This window comes from Pleurodeles waltl, chromosome 1_1 (genome assembly GCF_031143425.1).
Source record: "Pleurodeles waltl isolate 20211129_DDA chromosome 1_1, aPleWal1.hap1.20221129, whole genome shotgun sequence".
Taxonomy (NCBI): Eukaryota; Metazoa; Chordata; class Amphibia; order Caudata; family Salamandridae; genus Pleurodeles; species Pleurodeles waltl.
The window spans coordinates 48834751-48857564 of record NC_090436.1 but is presented as its reverse complement, the minus strand read 5'-3'; the positions used below and the strand labels follow the sequence as shown (position 1 = coordinate 48857564).

General features: G+C 47.5%; 1 protein-coding gene across 3 annotated transcripts in view; it reads left to right on the top strand.

The window, feature by feature from the left end:
- The window catches only part of LOC138260881 (CMRF-35-like molecule 4), a 225830-nt gene that overhangs the window by 186264 nt on the left and 16752 nt on the right, over positions 1-22814 (top strand). For all 3 annotated transcript variants that reach the window (XM_069209382.1, XM_069209473.1, XM_069209557.1), the window contains exon 5: positions 20901-20944. In XM_069209382.1, coding sequence (XP_069065483.1) covers positions 20901-20944 — 44 coding nt within the window. The remainder of the gene's footprint in view (positions 1-20900; positions 20945-22814) is intronic.

Genomic DNA, 22814 nt, shown 5'->3' with positions numbered 1-22814 from the left:
AGACCTGGATGAACGCCTCTTCGGCCCCAGACATCGCCATAGCCATCCCCGAAGGCTACAAGATTTCCAGGAAAGACCGCACCAACCAAGTAGGAGGAGGAATCGCCATCGTCTTCATAGACTCCATCAGCGTCACCACCTCCACCGAAGACACCCCCCTCGCCGCAGAACACCTGCATTTCCAGATTCGCACCGACCCCAGGACCACCCTCAGAGGATCCCTCATCTAACGTCCCCCCAGACCGCGCACCCCTTTCAGCGACTCCATCACCGACTTCGTCTCCCCGCACGCCCTCGCCTCGCCGGACTACATCCTCCTAGTCGACCTCAACTTCCATCTGGAACAGAACAACAACCCCAACACCACCACCCTGCTCGACAACCTCGCCAACCTCGGCCTCAAGCAACTGGTGAACACCCCCACCCACATCGCCGGACACACGCTTGACCCCATCTTCTCTGCCAGCAAATACGTCTCCTTCAGCCACGCCTCCGCTCTACACAGGACCGACCACAGCTGTGTCCACTTCACATTCCGACGCAAGACCCGCCACCTCCGCACTCAACCCATCCCTCGTCGACAATGGAACAAAATCCCCGAAGAACAGCTCTTCTCCGCGCTCACCGTCAACCAACCTACCCTCACCACCGACCCCAACGACGCAGCCCTCAGCCTCACAAACTGGATCACCAACTGCGCAGACAACCTGGCTCCCCTCAGACGCACGCATCGACAGGTCATCACCAAAAAACCTCTCTGGTTCTCTGACACCCTTAAGGAATCGAAGAAAACCTGTTGCCCCCTCGAGAAAGCCTGGCGCAAGGACCACACCGCTGACAACATGACCGCCCTCAAAAACGCAACCCGCGAACACCACCACCTGATCCGCGCAGCCAAAAGGAATTTCTTCACCGACAGACACAACAGCAGAGAACTCTTCAGCATCGTTAAAGAGTTCCCCAACTCCAACGCCAATGCCATCACGCCCTCACAAGACCTGTGCAACTCCCTCGCCACCTTCTTCCATCGCAAGATCACCGACCTCCATGACAGCTTCAGACACCAGACCCAACCAAGCATCACCGAACCCACACCCCCGCCATCACCCTCAACGCCTGGACCCACATCAACACTGAAGAGACCAAAACCACCATGAACTCTATCCACTCCGGCGCCCCCTTGGACCCCTGCCCTCACTTCATCTTCAATAAAGCCGACGACATCATCGCCCGCACCTCCAGACCATCATCAACTCCTCATTTTCATCTGCTACCTTCCCCGAAAGCTGGAAACACACCGAAGTCAACGCCCTACTAAAGAAACCTACGGCTGACCCAAGCGACCTGAAGAACTTCCGCCCCATCTCGCTCCTCCCCTTCCCTGCCAAGGTAATAGAGAACACCGTCAACAAACAGCTTACCAACTTCCTGGAAGACAACAACCTTCTCGACCCTTCACAATCCGGATTCCGTACCAACCACAGCACTGAAAGCGCCCTCATCTCAGTCACAGACGACATCAGAACCCTGATGGACAACGGTGAAACAGTCGCCCTCATCCTCCTCGACCTCTCTGCTGCCTTCGACACCGTCTGTCACCGCACCCTAATAACCCGCCTCCGCTCCACCGGAATCCAAGGCCAGGCCCTGGACTGGATCGCCTCCTTCCTCTCCAACCGCTCTCAAAGAGTCTACCTCCCACCTTTTCACTCAGACCCCACCGAGATCATCTGCGGCGTCCCTCAAGGCTCCTCTCTCAGCCTGACACTCTTCAATGTCTACATGAGCCCCCTCGCCGACATCGTACGCAAGCACAACATCATCATCACCTCCTACGCCGACGACACTCAACTTATACTTCCCCTCACCAAGGACCCCGCCAGCGCTAAGACCAACCTACAAGATGGCATGAAGGACGTCGCAGATTGGATGAGGCTCAGCCGTCTAAAACTGAACTCTGACAAAACGGAAGTCCTCATCCTCGGCAACACCACGACCACATGGTACGACTCCTGGTGGCCCACGGCCCTTGGCACCGCACCGACCCCCTCAGACCACGCCCGCAACCCCGGCTTCATCTTGGACCCTCTTCTCACCATGACCAAACAAGTCAACGCCGTGTCCTCCTCCTGCTTCCTCACCCTCTGCATGCTCCGCAAGATCTTCCGCTGGATCCCCACCGACACCAGAAAAACCCTAGTCACCAGCCGCCTGGACTACGGCAACACCCTTTATGCTGGGACCACCGCAAAACTCCAAAAACGTCTGCAACGTATTCAAAACGCCTCCTCCCGCCTCATCCTCGATGTACCCCGCAACAGCCACATCTCCGCACACCTGAGACACCTGCATTGGCTCCCAGTCAGCAAAAGGATCACCTTTCGACTTCTCACCCACGCACACAAAGCCCTCCATGACAAGGGACCTGAATACCTCAACCGTCGCCTCAGCTTCTACGCCCCCACCCGTCTCCTCCGTTCCACCGGCCTCGCGCTCGCTGCCGTCCCTCGCATCCGCCGCTCCACGGCGGGTGGGAGGTCTTTCTCCTACCTGGCAGCCAAGACCTGGAACACCCTCCCCACCAGCCTCAGGACCACCCAGGACCACTTCGCATTCCGGAGACTCCTCAAGACCTGGCTTTTCGAGCAGCAGTAACCCCCCTTCCCCCTAGTGCCTTGAGACCCGCACGGGTGAGTAGCGCGCTCTATAAATGTTAATGATTTGATTTGATTTGATCTTATGTTTACTGCACAGAGAACAACAAGCAGAAGTACTCAATCTGAATTGCAGTACTGTTCTCTGCAGACGTGTGTTCTCTTTCTCCCTTCCCTCATTGGTCGAAGTGTGACTCTGTTGGGCCCTTTCGATTAATAGGGAAGTGGGGATCACTCTTCAAACTTCTCCCCTTCACTCCTGCGGAATACTCTCAAAGTGAGGCAGCAAGCCACATAGACATTCCCCCTGAGTGAAGATGGAGCGTGAGATATTGCATTAGCAGACCTGGCCCATATGTTAGGCAATCTCCAGAATGAAACTCAGGCCTTGGCCCAAATAGTAGATGCTTTGCAACAAGTAGGAATAGTAGGGGTCAGTACCCCACCTTCAGGTACTGAGGACAAAGGCGCAGAAATTGCTTTTCTGTCTGTGGCAGATACAAGGAGTACCTAGAGAACAGAAGCCCCAGTCATTCAGGTCACTACTCCTCCAACCCTTCCTGAACATTTTTTGGGGGAATCCTTCTAAGTTTGCTGCCTTCATTAACCAATGCTAGTTACAGTTTATGTGCAAGGTGGCCTGTTTTCCAAATGAACAATCAAAAGTGGCATTTATATTGTCATACTTAGGAGGGATTGCCGCCACTTGGTCTATACAATTAATTGAGAGAGACAATCCCTTGTTGTAGAACTATACAGCACTTAAGGCCGAATTGAAAAGGCTATTTGATCGTCATTAATTTATGCATTCAGTAGACACAGAACTCTTAAATCTATGGCAGGGCAATAAAGATGACATCACATATATGTACACCTTTAATCGATTAGTGGCAGAGTCAGGGTGGCCTGAAAGCACCCAGTAGTTCCTGGAACTCAGTGCTCCACTAAACCCTTGCCTGTTATGGTAAACAATGAACCAGATGAGCAATGGAGGCGGTATGAACAGTACCTAAGACATGCACTCTCCTTCAGGACGCTGCTTGCCGTTTTAGCCTTTTCAGATGCAGCTTCCTGACATTGCGTCACTTGTTGCACCCGGGCACTCACCTGCATTCCATTCAGACTTTTCGGCATTCCTATTGGTGGAGGGGAGCTTTAAAGAAAACATTCATATGGTTGGTCGGTTACCACTATCTTATGTTTGATGCAGGGAGAACAACAAGCAGAAGTACTTGACCTGAACTGCAGTGCACTTCTCCTTAGACATGTGTAATCTCTTTCTCCTGTCCCTCTTTCCCTGTTAGTCAAATTGTGGCTTTGACTGTGTTGGCCCCTTTCGATTAATTGGTAAGTGGGAATCACTTTTTGTGCTTCTCCCCTTCACTCCTGTGGAGTACTCTCAAGGTGAGACCTTGACAGTAGAATGGGGCACTGGCTCACCACTTTCAGCTATTGTCTCTGTTGCTAGTGCTCTGCATGTTTGGAACAGTCTGTAGGCCAGCCCTTCTGTTTGTGAGGCTTCAGCCAGTTTAAGTGACAAGGTTTGACCACAAAAGAACTGTTGTGTAGTGCTGGCAGTGGAAATCATGCCCCCTACACACAAAGACTGAGCAAGAGATCTGCTGCTGTTGTGACATGAGAGAAGACCATAGACTGATAGTTACCATTATAACTATGTTTAATAACTTCTAATAAAGATAAAAGCTAGTAAATAAATAGTGTACAGACAATGTATGGTTTGTTTTCTGCGGAATTTCTGTTAAAGAAACATTGGTGTGTATATTTCTCCTACTGTTTAATTTCGTGCTTAACAAAGGAAATACAAAAAACAAATTGGAGCAGCAAAAAAGGTGTCATTCTTGCAAAGAGTAAGCATTGTTTTAGAGAGCAAAGGACCTCAGTAAGAGTTTGGATCACTGTTCGAAAAGCCAGGTTTTTAGGCTCTTCCTGAACAGTAGGAGGCCCTGGGTCTTGCGGAGGTGGGTGGGGGGGTGGGGTGGGGGGAGTTCCAGGCTTTGGGGGCCAGATAGGAGAAAGATCTGCCTCCAGTGGTGGTGTGTTTGATGCGAGGAACAGTGGAGAGAGAGAGGTTGGCAGAGCGGAGGTGGCGTGTGGGAGTGTGGAAGGTCATTTTTTCGTTAAGGTAGGTTGAGCCGGTGTTGTGGAGGTATTTGTGTGCGTGGATGAGGATCTTAAAGGTGATCCTTTTGTCTATGGGGAGCCCGTGGAGGGATTTGAGGTGTGGTGAGATGTGTTTATGGCGGGGGAGGTCAATGGATGAGGCGTGCTGCTGAGTTCTGGATACGCTGTAGTTTGCGCTTGAGTTTGAGTGTGGTGCCGGCATAGAGGGCGTTGCCGTAGTCTAGCCTGCTGCTGATGAGTGCGTGGGTGACTGTCTTTCTGGTCTCAGTGGGGATCCATTTGAATGTTTTTTTCAGTGTGCGGAGTGTGTTAAAACATGAGGAGGTGAGGGCGTTGATTTGTTGGGCCATTGAGAGGGAGAGGTCCAGGATGATGCCGAGGTTGCGTGCGTGGTTTGCGGGGGTCGGTGCGGGGCCTAACGTGGTGGGCCACCATGAGGGGTCCCAAGTGTTTTTGCGTGGGCCAAATATTATTATCTTGGTTTTGTTGGAGTTGAGTTTAAGGTGGTTGGCTGTCATCCAGGCAGCGGTGTCAAGGAGTGGTTTTGGCGGTGGTGGGGTTGCGGGTGAGGGAGAAGCTGAGTTGTGTGTCATCAGCGTATGAGAGGATGGTGATGCCGCGAGGTTTGAGGATGTTGGCTAGTGGGGCCATGTAGATGTTGAAGAGTGTGGGGCTGAAGAAGGAGCCTTGTGGGACTCCGCAGGTGATTTTGGTGGCGGAGGATTGGAAGGGTGGGAGACTGACTTTTTGGGTTCTGCCGGTGAGGAATGAGGTGAGCCAGTCCAGGGCTTTGTGGTGGATCCCAGCGTCGTGAAGTCGTGTACGGAGTGTGTGGTGGCAGACAGTGTCAAAGGCTGCGGAGAGGTCCAGGAGTATGAGTGCAATGGTCTTGCCCATGTCGATTCTGGATCTGATTTTGTCGGTGCATGCGATGAGAGCGGTTTCCGTGCTGTGGTTCTTGTGGAACCCAGATTGGGAGGGGTTGAGTGTGTGGTTTGCCTCGAGGAAGTGGGATAGGCGGAGTTGACTAGTTTTTCCGTGACCTTTTCTGGGAAAGGGAGGAGGGAGATGGGGCGGTAGTTGGAGAGGTCGTCTGGGTCGGCTTTGGGCTTTTTTAGGAGGGTGGTGACTATATCAATATCATTCTATGTAATCCCACACCTTGTTGTATAGTTAATCACTAACTAAATGTCCCTCAATCAGCAACTAGGAATTCAGGGCCTCATAAACAAGGCCTTTGGTGCAGGGTGGCGCAGCAGGTGCCTTGCTGTGCCGCCCTGTGCCACCGGGAAGAGGCAGAAATGCACCGTATCCACCAGATATGATGCATTTCTGTCCTCTCCCCCTGTGCTTGCGCACAAAACTGTTGCCTTGTGCCAATGCAGGCATCCTTGCACTATGGTGCAAGGTGCCTGCATTGTGGGGATGATTGTTTTTGTGCAGGAATGGACACAATAGGTGTTTTCCTCTTTCCATGTGTGCTGCAAAATGCAGCACACATAGAAAGAGAAAAAAACGGGGAGAAATAAAGATATTTCTTCCCGTTGCATCTCTCTTACACCACCCCTGATGTGGCATAGGAATCTGCCGCATTCCCAAATTTGTAAACCTGGGAATGCATCAGATCCCTTCTGGTTCCATGGGCCTTGCATGGGAACAACCCAGGCAACACCCATGGAACGCCTCTTTCATGCAGTGTTATGCGTGAATGGGGTCCATATTTACAAGTCCAGGAAAAGCCACGCAAGATGGCTATGCATAGCCTTGTAAATATGGGATGGCACACTGCACTACCGGAGGGTAAAAAAAATGATGCTCCAGTGGCGCAGTGTGCCGCTAGGGCCTCGTAAATGAGGCCTCCAGTGTTCTAATAATTTGCTAAAACCATTGCTGGTACACTGGAAACTCCAACCTTTGTAGCATTTAAAAAGGTTGTATGATGGAACCACGCATGCTGGAACAACGCATGCCTTAACAACTCGGTCGGAACCACGACTGCGTCATTTCGACGCATGCCTTTACCATGTATGCATTACAACAAATTTCGTTGTGAAAGCATGCCTAGTAAAGGCTTGTGTGGAAATGGTATGGGAAACTGCATGCGTGGTTCTGTCATGCAAACCCTCCCTCCTGCCCTGAGGCCTGCAACTATCCCCACCCCTAAAAGCTAAACTACACCGACCCCCTCCTACCCACCCTGAGCCCTAAAAAAAAAACTATCCCAACCCCCCATCTCCGCCCTTAAATACTAAAGTACCCCGACCCCCCCACCCACCGTGAACCCCCAAAAAAGCTACCAAGACCCACCCACCCCGTACCTAAAAACTAAATTACCCCAAACACCCATCCGCCCTGAGCACTAAAAGAAAAACTATCCCGACCCACCCGCCCCTAAAAACTAAACTACTCCACCCCATCCACCCAAGGCCCTAAATCCACCCCACTGTGAAAAACTACCCACCAACCCTGCCCCACCTCCACTTACCTCACAGTGTCCTACCCCAACACTCCCCACCCGCCCTGAGCCCTAAAACCTTTCCCCAATAAGTAAACTACCCTGACCCCCACCCACTCTAAGCCCTAAAATTTAAACTATCAGACCCCCACCCCTAAAAACAAAGGGGGTCGGCCAGGGTCGGCGGGAGCACCGCCGACAGGCCGGCGGTGCCCCGCAGGGCATTCTGACCGCGGCGGTTCAGCCGCGGTCAGAAGAGGCAAACCGGCGGTCTCCCGCCGGTTTACCGCTGCCCTTAGAATCCCCCATGGCGGCGCAGCTTGCTGCGCCGCCATGGGGGATTCTGACACCCCCTACCGCCATCCTGTTCCTGGCGGTTCGCCCGCCAGGAACAGGATGGCGGTAGGGGGTGCCACGGGGCCCCTGGGGGCCCCTGCCGTGCCCATGCCAATGGCATGGGCACGGCAAGGGCCCCCGTAAGAGGGCCCCGCAAAGTATTTCAGTGTCTGCTAAGCAGACACTGAAATACGCGACGGGTGCAACTGCACCCGTCGCACCCCTGCAACTCCGCCGGCTCAATTCTGAGCCGGCGTCCTCGTTGCAGGGGCATTTCCTCTGGGCCGGCGGGCGCTCTTTTGGAGAGCGCCCGCCGGCCCAGAGGAAATGTCTAAATGGCCGCCGCGGTCTTTTGACCGCGGTGCGGTCATTCAGCGGCGGTACCTTGGAGGACGGCCTCCGCCGTCCGCCAGGGTCATAATCAGGCCCAAAATTCCCCAACCCCCCACCAGCCCTGAGCCATAAGAAAACTACCCCCAGCCCGCCCCTAAAAACTAAAGTACCCCAACACCCCCACCCATCCTAAGACCTAAAACCACCCCACAAGCCCTAAATTTAAAAAAATACCTAAACACCCCACTAAAAAATTACATAAATATTCTGATCCCCCACCCTAAGCCCTAAAAAAAATACCCAACCCCCCACTTCGCCCTTTAAAACAAAATAGCCCACCCACCCCAATCCGTTAGTCCTCACCCCTTCCCCAGACACACTAACCTCACAACATCCTCCACGTCCTCTCCCCAGCAATGTGTCCGCGTTGTTAAGGACGTGTTGTTAAGGATGTTTCCCTTTAAGAAAACTTTGATTTCACTTTACTTGACGAAGCATTCCCTTAATTCCTCTTGATTTGGTAAAGTTTGCTAACTTTCCAGTTTACTCCACAGGGCTAAGCTTGGATTCCAAAGTGATTCTTAGCAAGATACAGACCTCATGCACAAAAGCAAATGCACAGTAACAAATCACAGTGCAGTTATTGTTTCACAAAGCAATGCACATTAAACATTCTTGCCTGTCTTGTGTGGAAGGGAGCAGCCACGGATGTTCCTTACCAGTCGCGACACACAATGGTACGGAAATTGCTTTTTTAGTGTTTTTGGATGTGCAAATCATGGAATTGTTACACCTGCCAATATTTGTTTACTTCTGGGTATATCTTGAGGCCCAGACCCTGGTCTCAAACCACTGCATGCATTTTTCGAAGTGCAGTTCAAATTTCATTTTTTTCAGAATTTCACGAAATTCCATAAACATTTTGCAAAATTGCGCTTGAAATGTGAAAAATATTCGGTAAACCATCTGACTGTTTTTTATGTAATTTGGCACTTTGTTTAAAAAAAAAAGAGTCATACGTGATACTGGCGGGAGTGATTCGAGTGGAACATATTTCTCACAAAGAAATTTCCAGGTGAAAAAGTCTAGTGTCCTGAAATTGCATTAACAGAATTTCTAGAAAATTTGTGATTTTCACGTAACGCGAAATTTCATAAATAACCCAAAAAGTGTTCCTAGGCAAATTTACAATGTGACTCTGTTGATGACACTGCCACCATGCCCCTTTCAGAGAATGCGGTTAAAATGCAGGCACACTGTGAGTGTTAGGAGAGGGTCTGTTCTTCCAGGCAGGCCTCTGTCCCAGCATTGAAAACTTTAGCAGGGAGTCACAAGCCAGACTGCAGGATCTTGTTACACCATATAACTACAGTAGACTTGGATCTAATCTTCATTTCTATGACCAGTTCCAGGATGTGGACTACTTCCCTTTTTGTTCAACTCTATGCATGTCTTCCCTCAAGCCTCTTATCTATCTCAGCACTTTAGCATAGCTCAAATGCCTGGTTAACACGTGCAGTGGCATAGTGCATACCGTCTACCTCTTTTTAAATCTTAAAAAACACACACATAACTTGGAACATGTCAAGCAGTCCGTAATAGTATACCAGACATTTTACAAAGTCATTTGCCCACTCAAAATCCGTACTCTGCAGGCTTCAGCTTGTTCAGGGTACGCCCTTTTTTTTAAACTTGGACTGGAGACATAGGCTATATCACATAAACCGGGTACCATTGGCTAACTGGTGTCATACAAAGTGGAAGACTTGTAGTAGTTTGTTTCTAGAGCCTTAAAGGAATTGTTGGAAATGAGAATCTTTTACATGTTATCCCACAGATATTTGCTCTCTGTTGCCAAACATGGTTGTTGGCTATAGAACTCTGGGCAGAACCCCTGCCAACCAGTGGTAAAATGCTTTGCTTTTGAAGCATGGTAAAATTGGTACAGCCCTTACTGGCACAGTTAATTTACTCTCAGTCCCTAGTATATAATATTACCCCTACCTAAGGCCTGAAAATTAAATGCCACTAGTGGGCTGTGTTGTGTGTTGCATGATTTAAAACGTAACTTTTCTGGCTCCCCTAGGACTCCGTATCAGTGTGAAGTAATCTCTAGAATAGAATGTAATGAAAGCTTGGTTTAGAATGTTGGAGTTCACAGGTACACACAGAGGGATAAAGATATGTGATAAACAGTACTGTATGTGCCCTAGTCATTCAGTGGGTACCAGCTGGGGAGAATGCTACAACTGGAGACAAGATAGGGGATAAGTAACCAGAAAAAGAAAGTGATTTCCTAGAGAGTTTACTGTGGTCCAAGCAAACTGCTTGTGCGTGCCACATGTGCCATCGTCAAAGTGCAGAGTTGACTGTTGGCATATGTGGAGTCAAAGTGCAACCCCATCTGGTGTGAAGCCTGCAAATGGAAAGAGAGCTTCATGGAAAAGTTTATGCATCGTTGGTCAAGAAAATACGACCAAGATCCTACAAAAAGATACTGCACAGCCACACAAAATAAAGTTATACATTGTGCAGGGCTTTAATGCTTAAGGCAGATTCAACCAGGTTTGTAAAGCACAGTTGAAGGCAACCATCAGATAGCAAATAACACTGCAAGGCAGAGATCAGCCAGATGTAAGAAAATGCAAGCTAAGTGTAAAAGGAATAAAATGGATAACTTACAGAGCCTGGTAAACAGAGTCATCATACCCCAGTTGATGGTGGCCCCAACAGAAGTGCCAGGTATTGTGTTAAAGGAGCGGTCCATATTTACAGTGGCCAGAAACCTGAGAGGAGGCCATTTGGCCAATAGAGCCAATCCAGGATGACCCAAGACCAGCCCATCGCAAGGCCAAGCCTGGGGCATGAATGGAACTGATTCTGGTTTCAAGTCAGAGAGGCCATGGAGAGCTCCAATCCCGACGTCAGCAAGTTCCACACTGGTAGGTGGACTGCCTGGATAAAGACATTTGAAGATTTAATCGATGCAATTGAAGAGACTGATTCCAGAAAGGTTATTGAATATCTCAAAACTCTTGCTGGTAATGGAGTGAAAGAATTCATAAAGAAAATGGCAAGAATGGCCAAAGAAGTCACATACCATCAGATTAAGAATGTGTTGAATCTCAAGTTCAATCTAGTACAAACGTTGATTATGAACTATACATTTTGAGTCAAGAACATTAAAGAGTTGGTGAAACAATTGCTGAATTTGTGGAAGGAATCAACACACTCATCAAACACTGAAAGTTCAATTAAATTAATGATAAATATGCCATTCGGCTTACAAATATCGTGGGATGCGCCTTAGGGCCCCCCCCTTACGCCACCACGTTTGTGGCATATTTAAAATACGTCAAACCATGGAGGTAGTTAAAGGACTAGTGTAAGAATTTTTTACGCTTGTCCGCAGCTTTGCAGGATTAGCGTAAAAAATGTTGACGTTAATCTTGCAAAGCTCATTAAGGCCCATTGTGATCAATGGTGTGCCTCCTTTTAATGCCTGATCTGAGATACACCATTATTTTTTAAGTTAATGTGCCCCAATCAGGCCGAAATCCCCATGCCGTATTTACAGAATGGGGCAATGCATGCATTGCGCCACTCCGTAACCCTTTATGCTGCATTATGCCGGCGCCAGGCATAATGTATGCAAAGGGGCCGTTCCATCGATAGGGGAGCCAAAAAAATAGCAAAAGGAAATCTATGAGATTTCCTTGTGCCAATTTTTACCGCACTTTTAACACCTGCTCAAGGGCAGGCATTAAAAGGGGGCTTCCGTTCTTTAGAATGGAGCCCTATGTACTCTGCAGGAGTAGCGCCAATATTTTGGCACTACTCCTGCAGAGTACATCAATAGCGTCATGAGAAATAACACTATTGCCACCTACCTTGCGCCATGGTGCTTCATATTTTAAATACGGCGCACACATGGCTGCGGCAGGGGGGTGCTAAGGGGCGCAGGGAAAGTGGCGCTGCATCAAGTGCAGCATCACTTTCCATAAATCTGCCCCTTAGTGCTCCATCACAGGAGTTAATGTTTCTTTTAAATAGTCATGAGATTGTGAAAAAGGTTTTAAGAGAATCAAACATGCCATTGAAAATGCTACAGAAATGGTGTACTTCATTCCAAAGCCTCATAGAGAGATTGTGGTCGGTGCTAGCATGACTGGTTTAGGTACTATACTTGCACAGCATAGTGGGCGCCCAAATGCTAGACAGCATAATGTGGCCTGTGCTAGTAGATCTTTCTCTCAAACGGAACATGCTTACTCACAGCCTGAGAAAGAATATTTGTCTGTGGTATGGGCTTGTGAGCATTTCCATGTATTCCTGTACAGAAAGTCTTTTATGCTAGTGAATGATCATCAAGCTTTGCTGACCATCTTTGGCAATCCAAAGGCTAAGATGCCTCCTTGGATTGAACCATGGGGACTATGATTGCAAGAGTATGAGTACACGGTTGTGCATCAATGAGGAAAGGACCAAAATCCCATTGAGTAATTTTCAAGAACACCTATCCAAGGTCATGTTACTCCATCCAAGATAGCTGAGGCCTACATCAACTTCATTGTCAAGGCAAGAACACAAACTGCTGTATTGTTAGCCCAGATTGTCGCTGCCACGAGTCATGATAGTGACCTGCTAAAGTTAAAAGACATAATTGCACATCACTCATGGAATAACCACATTGAATCTCTCAGTAATGACAGTGAATATAAAAAGAAATTCAGCAATTAATTTTCTATAACTCAGGAAGGAGTGAAACTGCGAGGATCGAGAATCCTGATTCCGGAAACCCTATGACAAAAGATGATCAAAGTGGCTCACAAAGAGCATGGTGGTATTGTTGCTACAAAGAGAGCTCTCCGAGATCGAGATTGGTTTCCATTCTTAAATGAAAGAGTTGAAAAGGAACTCAAGGCTTATCACATCTACAAGTGCCTGTCAACCACAGTTACTCAACATCCTCTGAACATGTCAGAACTCCCTAAACATGCTTGGGAGTAAATAGCCATCGATTTATTTGGTCCACTTGATAATGGACATCATTTAATGAGGACTGTAGATGAATATTCACATTTTTCTTTGGCTGAAGATCTTTCATCCATGACTCATGAGCAAGTAATTGAAAAACGTGATGACATCTTTGCAACATGGGGCATACCAGTCATTGTGTCGTCTGAAAATGGTCAACCTTCAACAGTAGAGAATTTAAAGAATTTCTGGAGTATCTGAACATAAAGCATCAGAAGATCATATCTTTATGTTCACAGGCAAATGGACTTGTTGAGCATTTCATGAGAATGCTAAAGAAATCAGTAGAGCGTGCAACTCTTGAGAAGGTCAGTTTAAAGACAGTATCAAATTCTACTTTAAGAGCTTATCGTTCAACACCCCACTTCACCACAGGTGAACAGGGGTGGCTCATCTGCAATGGCAAAGAAGTGTCACCCCACTGGCTAAGAGCCAGCAGCTAAAAAAGAAAACAATATTTTATTATCTGTAAGGAAATGGCTCCCTGTTGCAGTTACCCCCCACTTTTTGCCTGATACTGATGCTGAATTGACTGAGAAGTGTGCTGGGACCCAGCACCAGTGTTCTTTCACTAAAAATGTATCATTGTTTCCACAATTGTCACACCCCTGGCACACAGATAAGTCCCTTGTAAAAGGTACCAGTGGTACCAAGGGCCCTGTGACCAGGGAAGGTCCCTAAGGGCTGCAGCATATGTTGTGCCACCCTAAGGGACCCCTCAACTAACACATGCACACTGCCATTGCAGGTTGTGTGTTTTGGTGGGAAGAAAAAGGCAAAGTCGACATGGCATCCCCCTCAGGATGCCATGCACACAAAATACTGCCTGTGGCACAGGTAAGTCACCCCTCTAGCAGGCCTTACAGCCCTAAGGCAGGGCGCACTACACCACAGGTGAGGGCATAGCTGCATGGGCAATATGCCCCTACAGTGTCTAAGTCTATTCTTAGACATTGTAAGTACAGTGTGGCCATATTAAGTATATGGTCTGGGAGTTTGTTAAAAACAAACTCCACAGCTCCATAATGGCTACACTGAATACTGGGAAGTTTGGTATCAAACTTCTCAGAATAATAAACCCACACTGATACCAGTGTTGGATTTATAAAAAAAATGCACACAGAGGGCATCTTAGATATGCCCCCTGTATTTTACCCAATCCTTCAGTGCAGGACTGACTGGTCTGTGCCAGCCTGCTGCGGAGAGACGAGTTTCTGACCCCCTGGGGTGAGAGCCTTTGTGCTCTCTGAGGCCAGAAACAAAGCCTGCTCTGGTTGGAGATGCTTAACACCTCCCCACTACAGGAACTGTAACACCTAGCAGTGAGCCTTAAAGTCTCAAGCTTCGTATTACAATGCCCAAGGGCACTCCAGCTAGTGGAGATGCCCGCCCCCTGGACACAGCTCCCACTTTTGGCAGCAAGTCCAGGGGAGATAATGAGAAAAACAAGGAGGAGTCACTCACCAGTCAGGACAGCCCCTAAGGTGCCCTGAGCTGAGGTGACCCCTGCCTTTAGAAATCCTCCATCTTGATTTTGGAGGGTTCCCCCAATAGGATTAGGGATGTGCCGTCTCCCCACAGGGAGGAGGCACAAATAGGGTGTAGCCACCCTCAAGGACAGTAGCCATTGGCTACTGCCCTCCCAGACCTAAACACACCCCTAAATTCAGTATTTAGGGGCACCCCAGAACCTAGGTTCCTGCAACCTTAACAAGAAGAAGGACTGCTGACCTGAAGCCCTGCAGTGAAGACGGAGACGACAACTGCTTTGGCCCCAGCCCTACCGGCCTGTCTCCCAACTTCGAAGAAAACTGCAACAGCGACGCATCCAACAGGGACCAGCGACCTTTGAAGCCTCAGAGGACTGCCCTGCAACCAAGGACCAACAAACCCCTGTGAACAGCGGCCCTGTTCAACAATCTGCAACTTTCTTGCAACAAAGAAACAACTTTAAGGACTTCAAGTTTCCCGCCGGAAGTGTGAGACTTCCCACTCTGCACCCGACGCCCCCGGCTCAACCTGCGGAAAACCAACACTACAGGGAGGACTCCCCGGTGACTGCGAGCCCATGAGTAGCCAGAGACGACCCCCCTGAGCCCCCACAGCGACGCCTGTAACAAGGGACCCGAAGCCTGGAACCAACACTGCACCCGCAGCCCCCAGGACCTGAAGGAACCGAACTCCAGTGCAGGAGTGACCCCCAGGCGACCCTCTGCCGAGCCCAGGTGGTGGCTACCCCGAGGAGCTCCCCCTGTGCCTGCCTGCATCGTTGAAGAGACCCCCGGGTCTCCCCATTGCTTTCTATACAAAATCCGACGCCTATTTGCCCTCTGCACCCAGCCGCCCCTGTGCCGCTGAGAGTGTACTTTCTGTGCCTGCTTGTGTCCCCCCCAGTGCCCTGCAAGACCCCCCGGTCTGCCCCCCGAGGACACTGGTACTTACCTGCTGGCAGACTGGAACCGGGGCACCCCAGTTCTCCATTGAAGCCTATATGTTTTGGGCACCTCTTTGACCTCTGTACCTGACCGGCCCTGAGCTGCTGGTGTGGTAACTTTGGGGTTGCCTTGAACTCCCAACGGTGGGCTACCTTGGACCCAACTTTGAAGCCTGTAAGTGTTTTACTTACCTGTGAACTTAACCTCTACTTACCTCCCCCAGGAACTGTTGATTTTTGCAGTGTCCACTTTTAAAATAGCTTATTGCCATTTTTGCCAAGACAGTACATGATATTGTGATTATTCAAAGTTCCTAGAGTTCCTAAGTGAAATACCTTTCATTTAAAGTATTACTTGTAAATCTTGAACCTGTGGTTCTTAAAATAAACTAAGAAAATATATTTTTCTATATGAAAACCTATTGGCCTGGAGTAAGTCTTTGAGTGTGTGTTACTCATTTATTGCCTGTGTGTGTACAACAAATGCTTAACACTACCCTCTGATAAGCCTACTGCTCAACCACACTACCACAAATAGAGCATTAGAATTATCTCTTTTTCCACTATCTTACCTCTAAGGGGAACCCTTGGACTCTGTGCACACTATTTCTTACTTTGAAATAGTATACACAGAGCCAACTTCCTACATTATCGTTTTTTATTTCAGCTGCTGGCTGAGCCAGCATGCGCAAGGAGAGACAGGGCTGGGCCATGGGAGATGGGAGGAGGAGTGGAGTGGAGTGCACTTAAGTACAGTACTACAACAAGAGGGACTAGGAGATTAATGGTCCAGTGTACAGCCTCCTGACCTATGATACTTATATGCAAGAGTACACTGTTCCAGAACAAGGAAGGATACGTCCACAGGGATACTCCCAAAGTAGAAGCAAATGCCCTCACACATCCAGTTGGATGTCATGCTTCATCATGGGGCTTGCTCCTCATCAGACCTGGGCTGCAATGTCTGATGGGCACCCCAAAGAGGGGGCACTTTGCCGGAGATCTTTTTACCAGACATATGTGCAGTGGTGTAAGCTATGGGGCAGATATTCCACCTACATATAAGCAGACAAAGTGAGAGCAGAAAAAATAAATTAAAATTGGCTCAAAACCCTACACATAAACAACAACTTTATTGTAAAGGAAAGGGTCTTGGTCAAGACTAAAAATCGTGTGGGAGTGCAAAACAGATAATGCTCGATCACTCTCTCAACACTTCTCATACAGGGGTGACTATCATCCCCTATACTAGGTCAACATGTTTCGAGTCTAAGGGGCCCATACGGATCCAGTGACGCTTCATCAGGACAAGCTAACAAAGAAAAACACTTCTCCTCAGTATTACAAAAGAAAACCACCATGTAACTGAAGTGGTAAGTCAAAATACTCCAATCACTTACTTATAGAGAGAACCTATATGATAATCTAGTCGTATATGGGGGAGACCACCCCACATTAAGGACCAGGCTCCATGGGAAGCTGCGCACCATAGGATTGGCATAATATTTTTAACTCGCCAGTTCTTCACCTGAAGACCTATCCCAATACTTAAGCACACCTGTCAGTTTGGGCTGTCGTCTTAGGCCGGCCAAACTGACATGCGCACTTAGGTTTCTCCAACCCAGCTGTGACCTGGCGCTGCTCTCAGGCTAGATATAGCACGTGAGCAGCAGCAGGATTGGGTGGGGGAGCCGTGCTGGTGTCCCAGGGTCTACTGGGATACCATCAGAAGGGGAAGAGGAGGAGCAGGGCGGACGGTGGCGGCAGAAACAAGTAAGTGTTTTTTTATTATTATTTTATTATTCCCCTCCATACTCCCCACACCCCTTGAGATTTGTGGCGGCTGCCGGTGAAAGTCCTGTGACTTTGATGTTTGGGAGAACAATGGCAGCCATGTTACCTCAATGGGCCACAGAAAGAGATAAAAGTGAAAGCATGATTCGTAGAAGGGACTTGGTTCACAAACAGAAAATGAAAGCTTATGCAGACAAGAAGCCACATGCAAAAAGCCTCTCAATCACAGAAGGAGATTTGGTGATTGTTAGAAATGGGGTCTTTGGTTGGCAGTCAAGTTACCCCCTGTCCAAGCAAGGACCCTCACTCTAGTCAGGGCTAAGGAGAAACACACCTGGTTAATCCCCACTCACCCCCTTGGTAGCTTGGCACAAGCAGGCAGGCTAAACTCAGAAGCAATGTGTAAAGTATTTGTACCAACACACACAGTAATACAGTGAAACATTATGAAATGGACACCACACCAGTTTCGAGAAATAAGTAATATTAATCTAAATCAAACAAGGCCAAAATGACAAATATCCAACATACACAAGTAAAAGTTTGAATTTTCAAAGAATAAGAGTCTTACTCCATAGAAAACAATGGAAACAATGATTTTGCATAAAATGCCTGGTTTGTGTCAAAAATAAAAGTGCATGGGCGAGCGTGTGTCAGAAAAGTCAGCGATGCATTTATTTCTTCCCTGCAAGGGAGGTCGTGTGTGGTTTCTTCTCCAGTCCGGTCGCGATGCGTCGTTTTTCTCCTTCGCAAGAGAGTGATATGTCAATTTCTGCTTGAGGCACCTCGGATTGACGCAGAGTCGGGTTGGCTTTGATGCCCAGGGATAATGCGTGGAAAATCCAGCCGCACGGTGTTAGATAACCATGCTGCATGGGGTTCACATTGTTATCAGCAGCCGCAAGCGGGTGTTGCACGTCTTTCTCAAGCCGCAATGCATTGATCTCCCAGCTGCGATGGAGTGCTGATTTCAGCTGCAAAGCCGGCGGCGCGTCATTTCACAGCCACGTTGCAGATGGTGCATCGAAATTGTCCCTGAACAGCGTTCTGTGCGTGGATTTTCAGCTCTGGAAGGATAAGGCACCGCAGGGCAGGAGTCTCAGCAGAGAGTCCAGGTGCTCGCAGAAGAAGTCTTTGATGGCCCTGAGACATGCAAACAGGAGGCAAGCTAAGTTCAAGCCCTTGGAGATTCTTCACAAGCAGGAATATACCACAAATACCACTCTTTGTCCCCTTTCACAGGCAGAAGCAGTAACTTCGGGATAGCCTAACAAAGCACAGTCACAGGCAGAGGCAGCACTACTCCTCAGCTCTTCAGCTCTTCTCTTTGGCAAAGATTCCTCTTGCATCCAGAAGTGATGTAATTTTCATGGGTTTGGGTCCAATACTTATAACCCTTACTGCCTTTGATGTTGGTAGACTTCAAAGGGAAGTCTCTCTTGTTTGCAAGATACTGCTGTGCCCAGGCCACCCCTCAGACACACACCAGGGGGTTGGAGACTGCAGTGTGAGAGGGCAGACAGAGCCCATTCAGGTGTAAGTGACCACTCCTCTCTCCACTCTAGCACAGATGGCTCATCAGGATATGCAGGCTACACCCCCGCACCCTTTGGCTTGCTATCTAGGGAATTCACAAACAGACCAACTGTCAAACTGACCCAAACAGGGAATCCACAAACAGGCAGAGTCACAGAATGGTTAAACCAAGAAAGTGCCTACTTTCTAAAAGTGGCATTTTCAAACTAACAATAAAGGCAGTCTATATGTTTACCTGTGAGAGAGATAGGCCTTGCACAGTGACAAACTGAATTTGGCAGTATTTCACTGTGAGGACATGTAAAACACATCAGTACATGTCCTACCTTTAACATACACTGCTCCCAGCCCATGGGGCTACATAGGGCCTACTTTAATGTGCCTTACATGTATGAAAAGGAAGGTTTAGGCCTGGAAAGTGGGTACACTTGCCAAGTCAAATTGGCAGTTTAAAACTGCACCTACAGACACTACAGTGGCAGGTCTGAGCCATGTTTATAGGGCTACCCATGTGGGTGGCACAACCAGTGCTGCAGGCCCACAAGTAACACTTGATTTATAGGTCCAGGGTACCTCTAGTGCACTTTACTAGGGACTTACTAGTAAACCAAATATGCGAATCATGGATAGCCAATTACACATACATTTTACACAGGAGCACCTGCACTCTAGCACTGGTCAGCAGTGGTGAAGTGCCCAGAGTATCAAAAACAGCAAAAAAAGAGTCCAGCACATATCAACAACCTGGGAAGCAGAGGCAAAAAGTAGGAGAGACCACGCAAAGGATACCAAGTCTAACAGTGATTACTTGACAATTACACAAAAGAAAATCTGATGCTCCTTACAATGCTGTAAAGTAGCATCTACCAAATGACACATGGTGGATGCATAGCACCCTGGCAAGTCGCCCAAGGACTCTGTATCAGTGTAATGTAACTGCTGGAATAGAATGTAATGAAAGCTTGGTTTAGAATGTTGAAGTTCACAGGTGCATGCAGAGGAATAAAGGCGTGTGATTTACAGCTCCGTGTGTGGCCTACTCATTCAGTGGGTACCAGGCTGGGGAGGAAGCTACAGGCTGCAGCACTAATTGTGCAGTCTACTAAAGCATCACTGTAGAGCATGTCTCCATACATGCCTTTGCTACCTGGGTTTGCAGTTTTGAACTACCATTTCGCCCTTTGACATTCTACAAGCCCTGAAAGTGAAGAAACCTCCAAACCCTGTGCCTGCTGTCATTGAGTGAGGTGAGACCCAGTATGCTTAGAGAAGCCTGGTGACTGGCGGGTATATTTTTTAACTCGGACAAAGAGCTGACATGGAATCAAAGAAGCAGTGAGCAGAACTGTAAATCAAACAATAGCCAGTAGAAACCATTATATACAGGAAGACAGAACAGAAATACTATGTCAAACATACTGTAAAGGTAACGAAAGATAAATTATAGGCAGTGTAAAACGTTAAAAAAGAATGTTTCAATTTGGCATTAGGGGTACCAATGTGTAATGTTATAGTGTACTCTGCTCAACTGCATGCGTATGTTCTGCAAGGATTCAGTGGGTATGTTTTTTTTTTTTATAACCAAATTTTATTGTTTTCAAAGAATTATGGCAACAACCTTTTAGCACAGGTACAACCGAACAATTCAATTGTAATACATTTACTGTGTACATGTTTTTCTTTTCCTCTCGGGGAAGGCATAGGTAGTTCCTTGATCACTCTCAGTGAGGAGGAGGAGGGCGGTTTCAATGGGTATGGTTTACTGCATGAGTATTATTTCAATATAATGGTAGGGGTAGCAAGAGTTCTGAACTTCGCCTTTAGTCTGACAGATATCATCACATTATTGGTCCTTTGTCCTACCCTTAGACCACCAACAGGCTTTTACTTATTGCAGAGGGTTAGACCAAGGGATAGGAGTGGACGACTTTGTTACTTCATGACTCCTGGGACCAGGGGTAGCAAGAGCAACCGAAAGGGACCCAATGGACAAACTAGCCGCAGCCCCAAGTGTGCTTGGCAGGTAATGCCAGCTGTTCACCAGTGTGTGTAGCGCAATGCCACCTCTAGTCACAGGTCAGCACCACTGGCTCATTTGTGAGTAATTGATTTTCTGTTGATCATGCTTGGTGTTTGTTAGTTGAATGTTTTGACAAAAATGTCTATTTCATTATTTCAGCCATAAGAGACACAGAAAGCAACAATAGTCATGTACCTGACACGGTAAGCAAACATTTTTTTTAATTCTATCCTCCTTTCCTGTAATTCTTTTTGGTGTAACAAAAATGCTTATATCATTCATGTATGTGTGTTTGCAAACTAACTCAAAAATAGATCTAAATAGTACACTGAAATGGATCGATTAGTGGGGGGAGAGTGTTCACGCGCTGTGCTTGAGCTGCCTCTAACAATCTATGTAAAGTGAGAGCAGGTTTCTGTGAAAGATGCTCAGTGTGGCCCTGGTAGCTTGAAGGACAGAGGCAGGCAGAGAGAGAGAGTGTGCGGTACAAACACAATATTAATAGCAATAAATCAAGACAGCGACTTTCCTAATCCTATTTGAATGTCACCACATCTACCTGCACGCCGCACAATATAAAGACAAATTACCAAACCTGGATGATGTTATTACTTGTAATGTATTGTGTCAAAGAAGTCTGCAATATATTGGAAAAAACAATAATAACAATCATTTGTGTGTGGTTAGATTTGTTCATGTTTCTCTTGAATTGATTATTCTAGGTTTTTTAAATCGAGCAACCCAATAACCCTCTGTAATAGTGAATTCAGATTTTAGAATGTTTAGAATGGAACGTTTTCTGTTGGCTGACGATGAGAAGCGTTTTGTTCATTAGGAGCGTGTGTGAGTGCTCCAATAAAGGTTTCTTGTTCAAGGACATCGTTGTTCTTGGTATCATTCATTACTACACCCTCCCTATTCCAGCACCTAAGGAAAAAGGACTCTGTTGTTGAAATATTATTGACGCTTCAGTTTGTGTTCACTGTCTTTTGCCTCTTTAGGCTCTGGCAGCAGCTGAGTCCCAGACTAGAAGTGATGACTGGGGACACCCGAACCTCTCCCATGGAAATGTGAGGCTCACTACAAAGCCTCTGTGCCCCAGTCTCGCTCTTACTCAGCAGCATTTGTGTCCCCATCTTGCTCCCTCTTCTCAGCAGCAACTAGGTGCCCTTTAGTGACTGATTTCAGTCAACTTAAAATCGGTTTGAATAAAAAAAAGAAGAAGGACTTCAACATTTGAAAATACACCAAAATGTTTGATGAATGGTGTTGCTCTTGGACAAAGCACTTAGTACAATTATTGTTCCCTGAAATATTACTGCAATCTAGCAAGGCCTTTGTACCTTGAGACCAACACAACAGTTTGTTAACTAAGGGCCTCATTTACAAACATTTGGCGTAGGGCAGAGCCACAAGACTTTTAGCTGTGCTGCCCTACACCAAATCGAAAGGGCAGGAATGCACCATGTTTACGTGATATGGCGCATTCCGGTCCTTTTAGCCAACTCTGTTGCAGAACTTGCTGCAGAGCGCCAACACAGGCACCATAGTGCAAGGGTGTCTGCGTTGTTGGCACGATTTGTTTTGTGCAGGAAGGGATAATCAATTCATGCATTTTCCTCTTAAGAATGCAGCACACATAGAAAGAGGAAAAACTAGAAGAAATAAAGGTATTTATCCTTGTTATGCCTCCCCTGGGGAGGCACATAATTCTGATGCATTCCCAGTCTTACAGATTCTTCTAAATTTGGAAATGTGTCAAAACCCATGGGTGTTACGTGGGAAAACCCACTGCAATGCCCATGGAACACTTCCTTGACACAGAGTAAGGCAAGGCAACACTAGATAAAGCATTATTTACCGAAGGTGAGTACAATTCTAGAATGCTACCATTTTGGTAGACCCATGCAAAGAAAACAAGAGTCAATTGAATCTCATATCACTGACTTACAAAGGTTAGGCGTAACATGCAAGTTTGAGGGATTATTAGGAGAAAGTATACGTGACCAATTTATGTTGGGGTGTAGTATTAAAAAAATCGAGGACAAAATTTGGCAGAAAGATAATCCTACT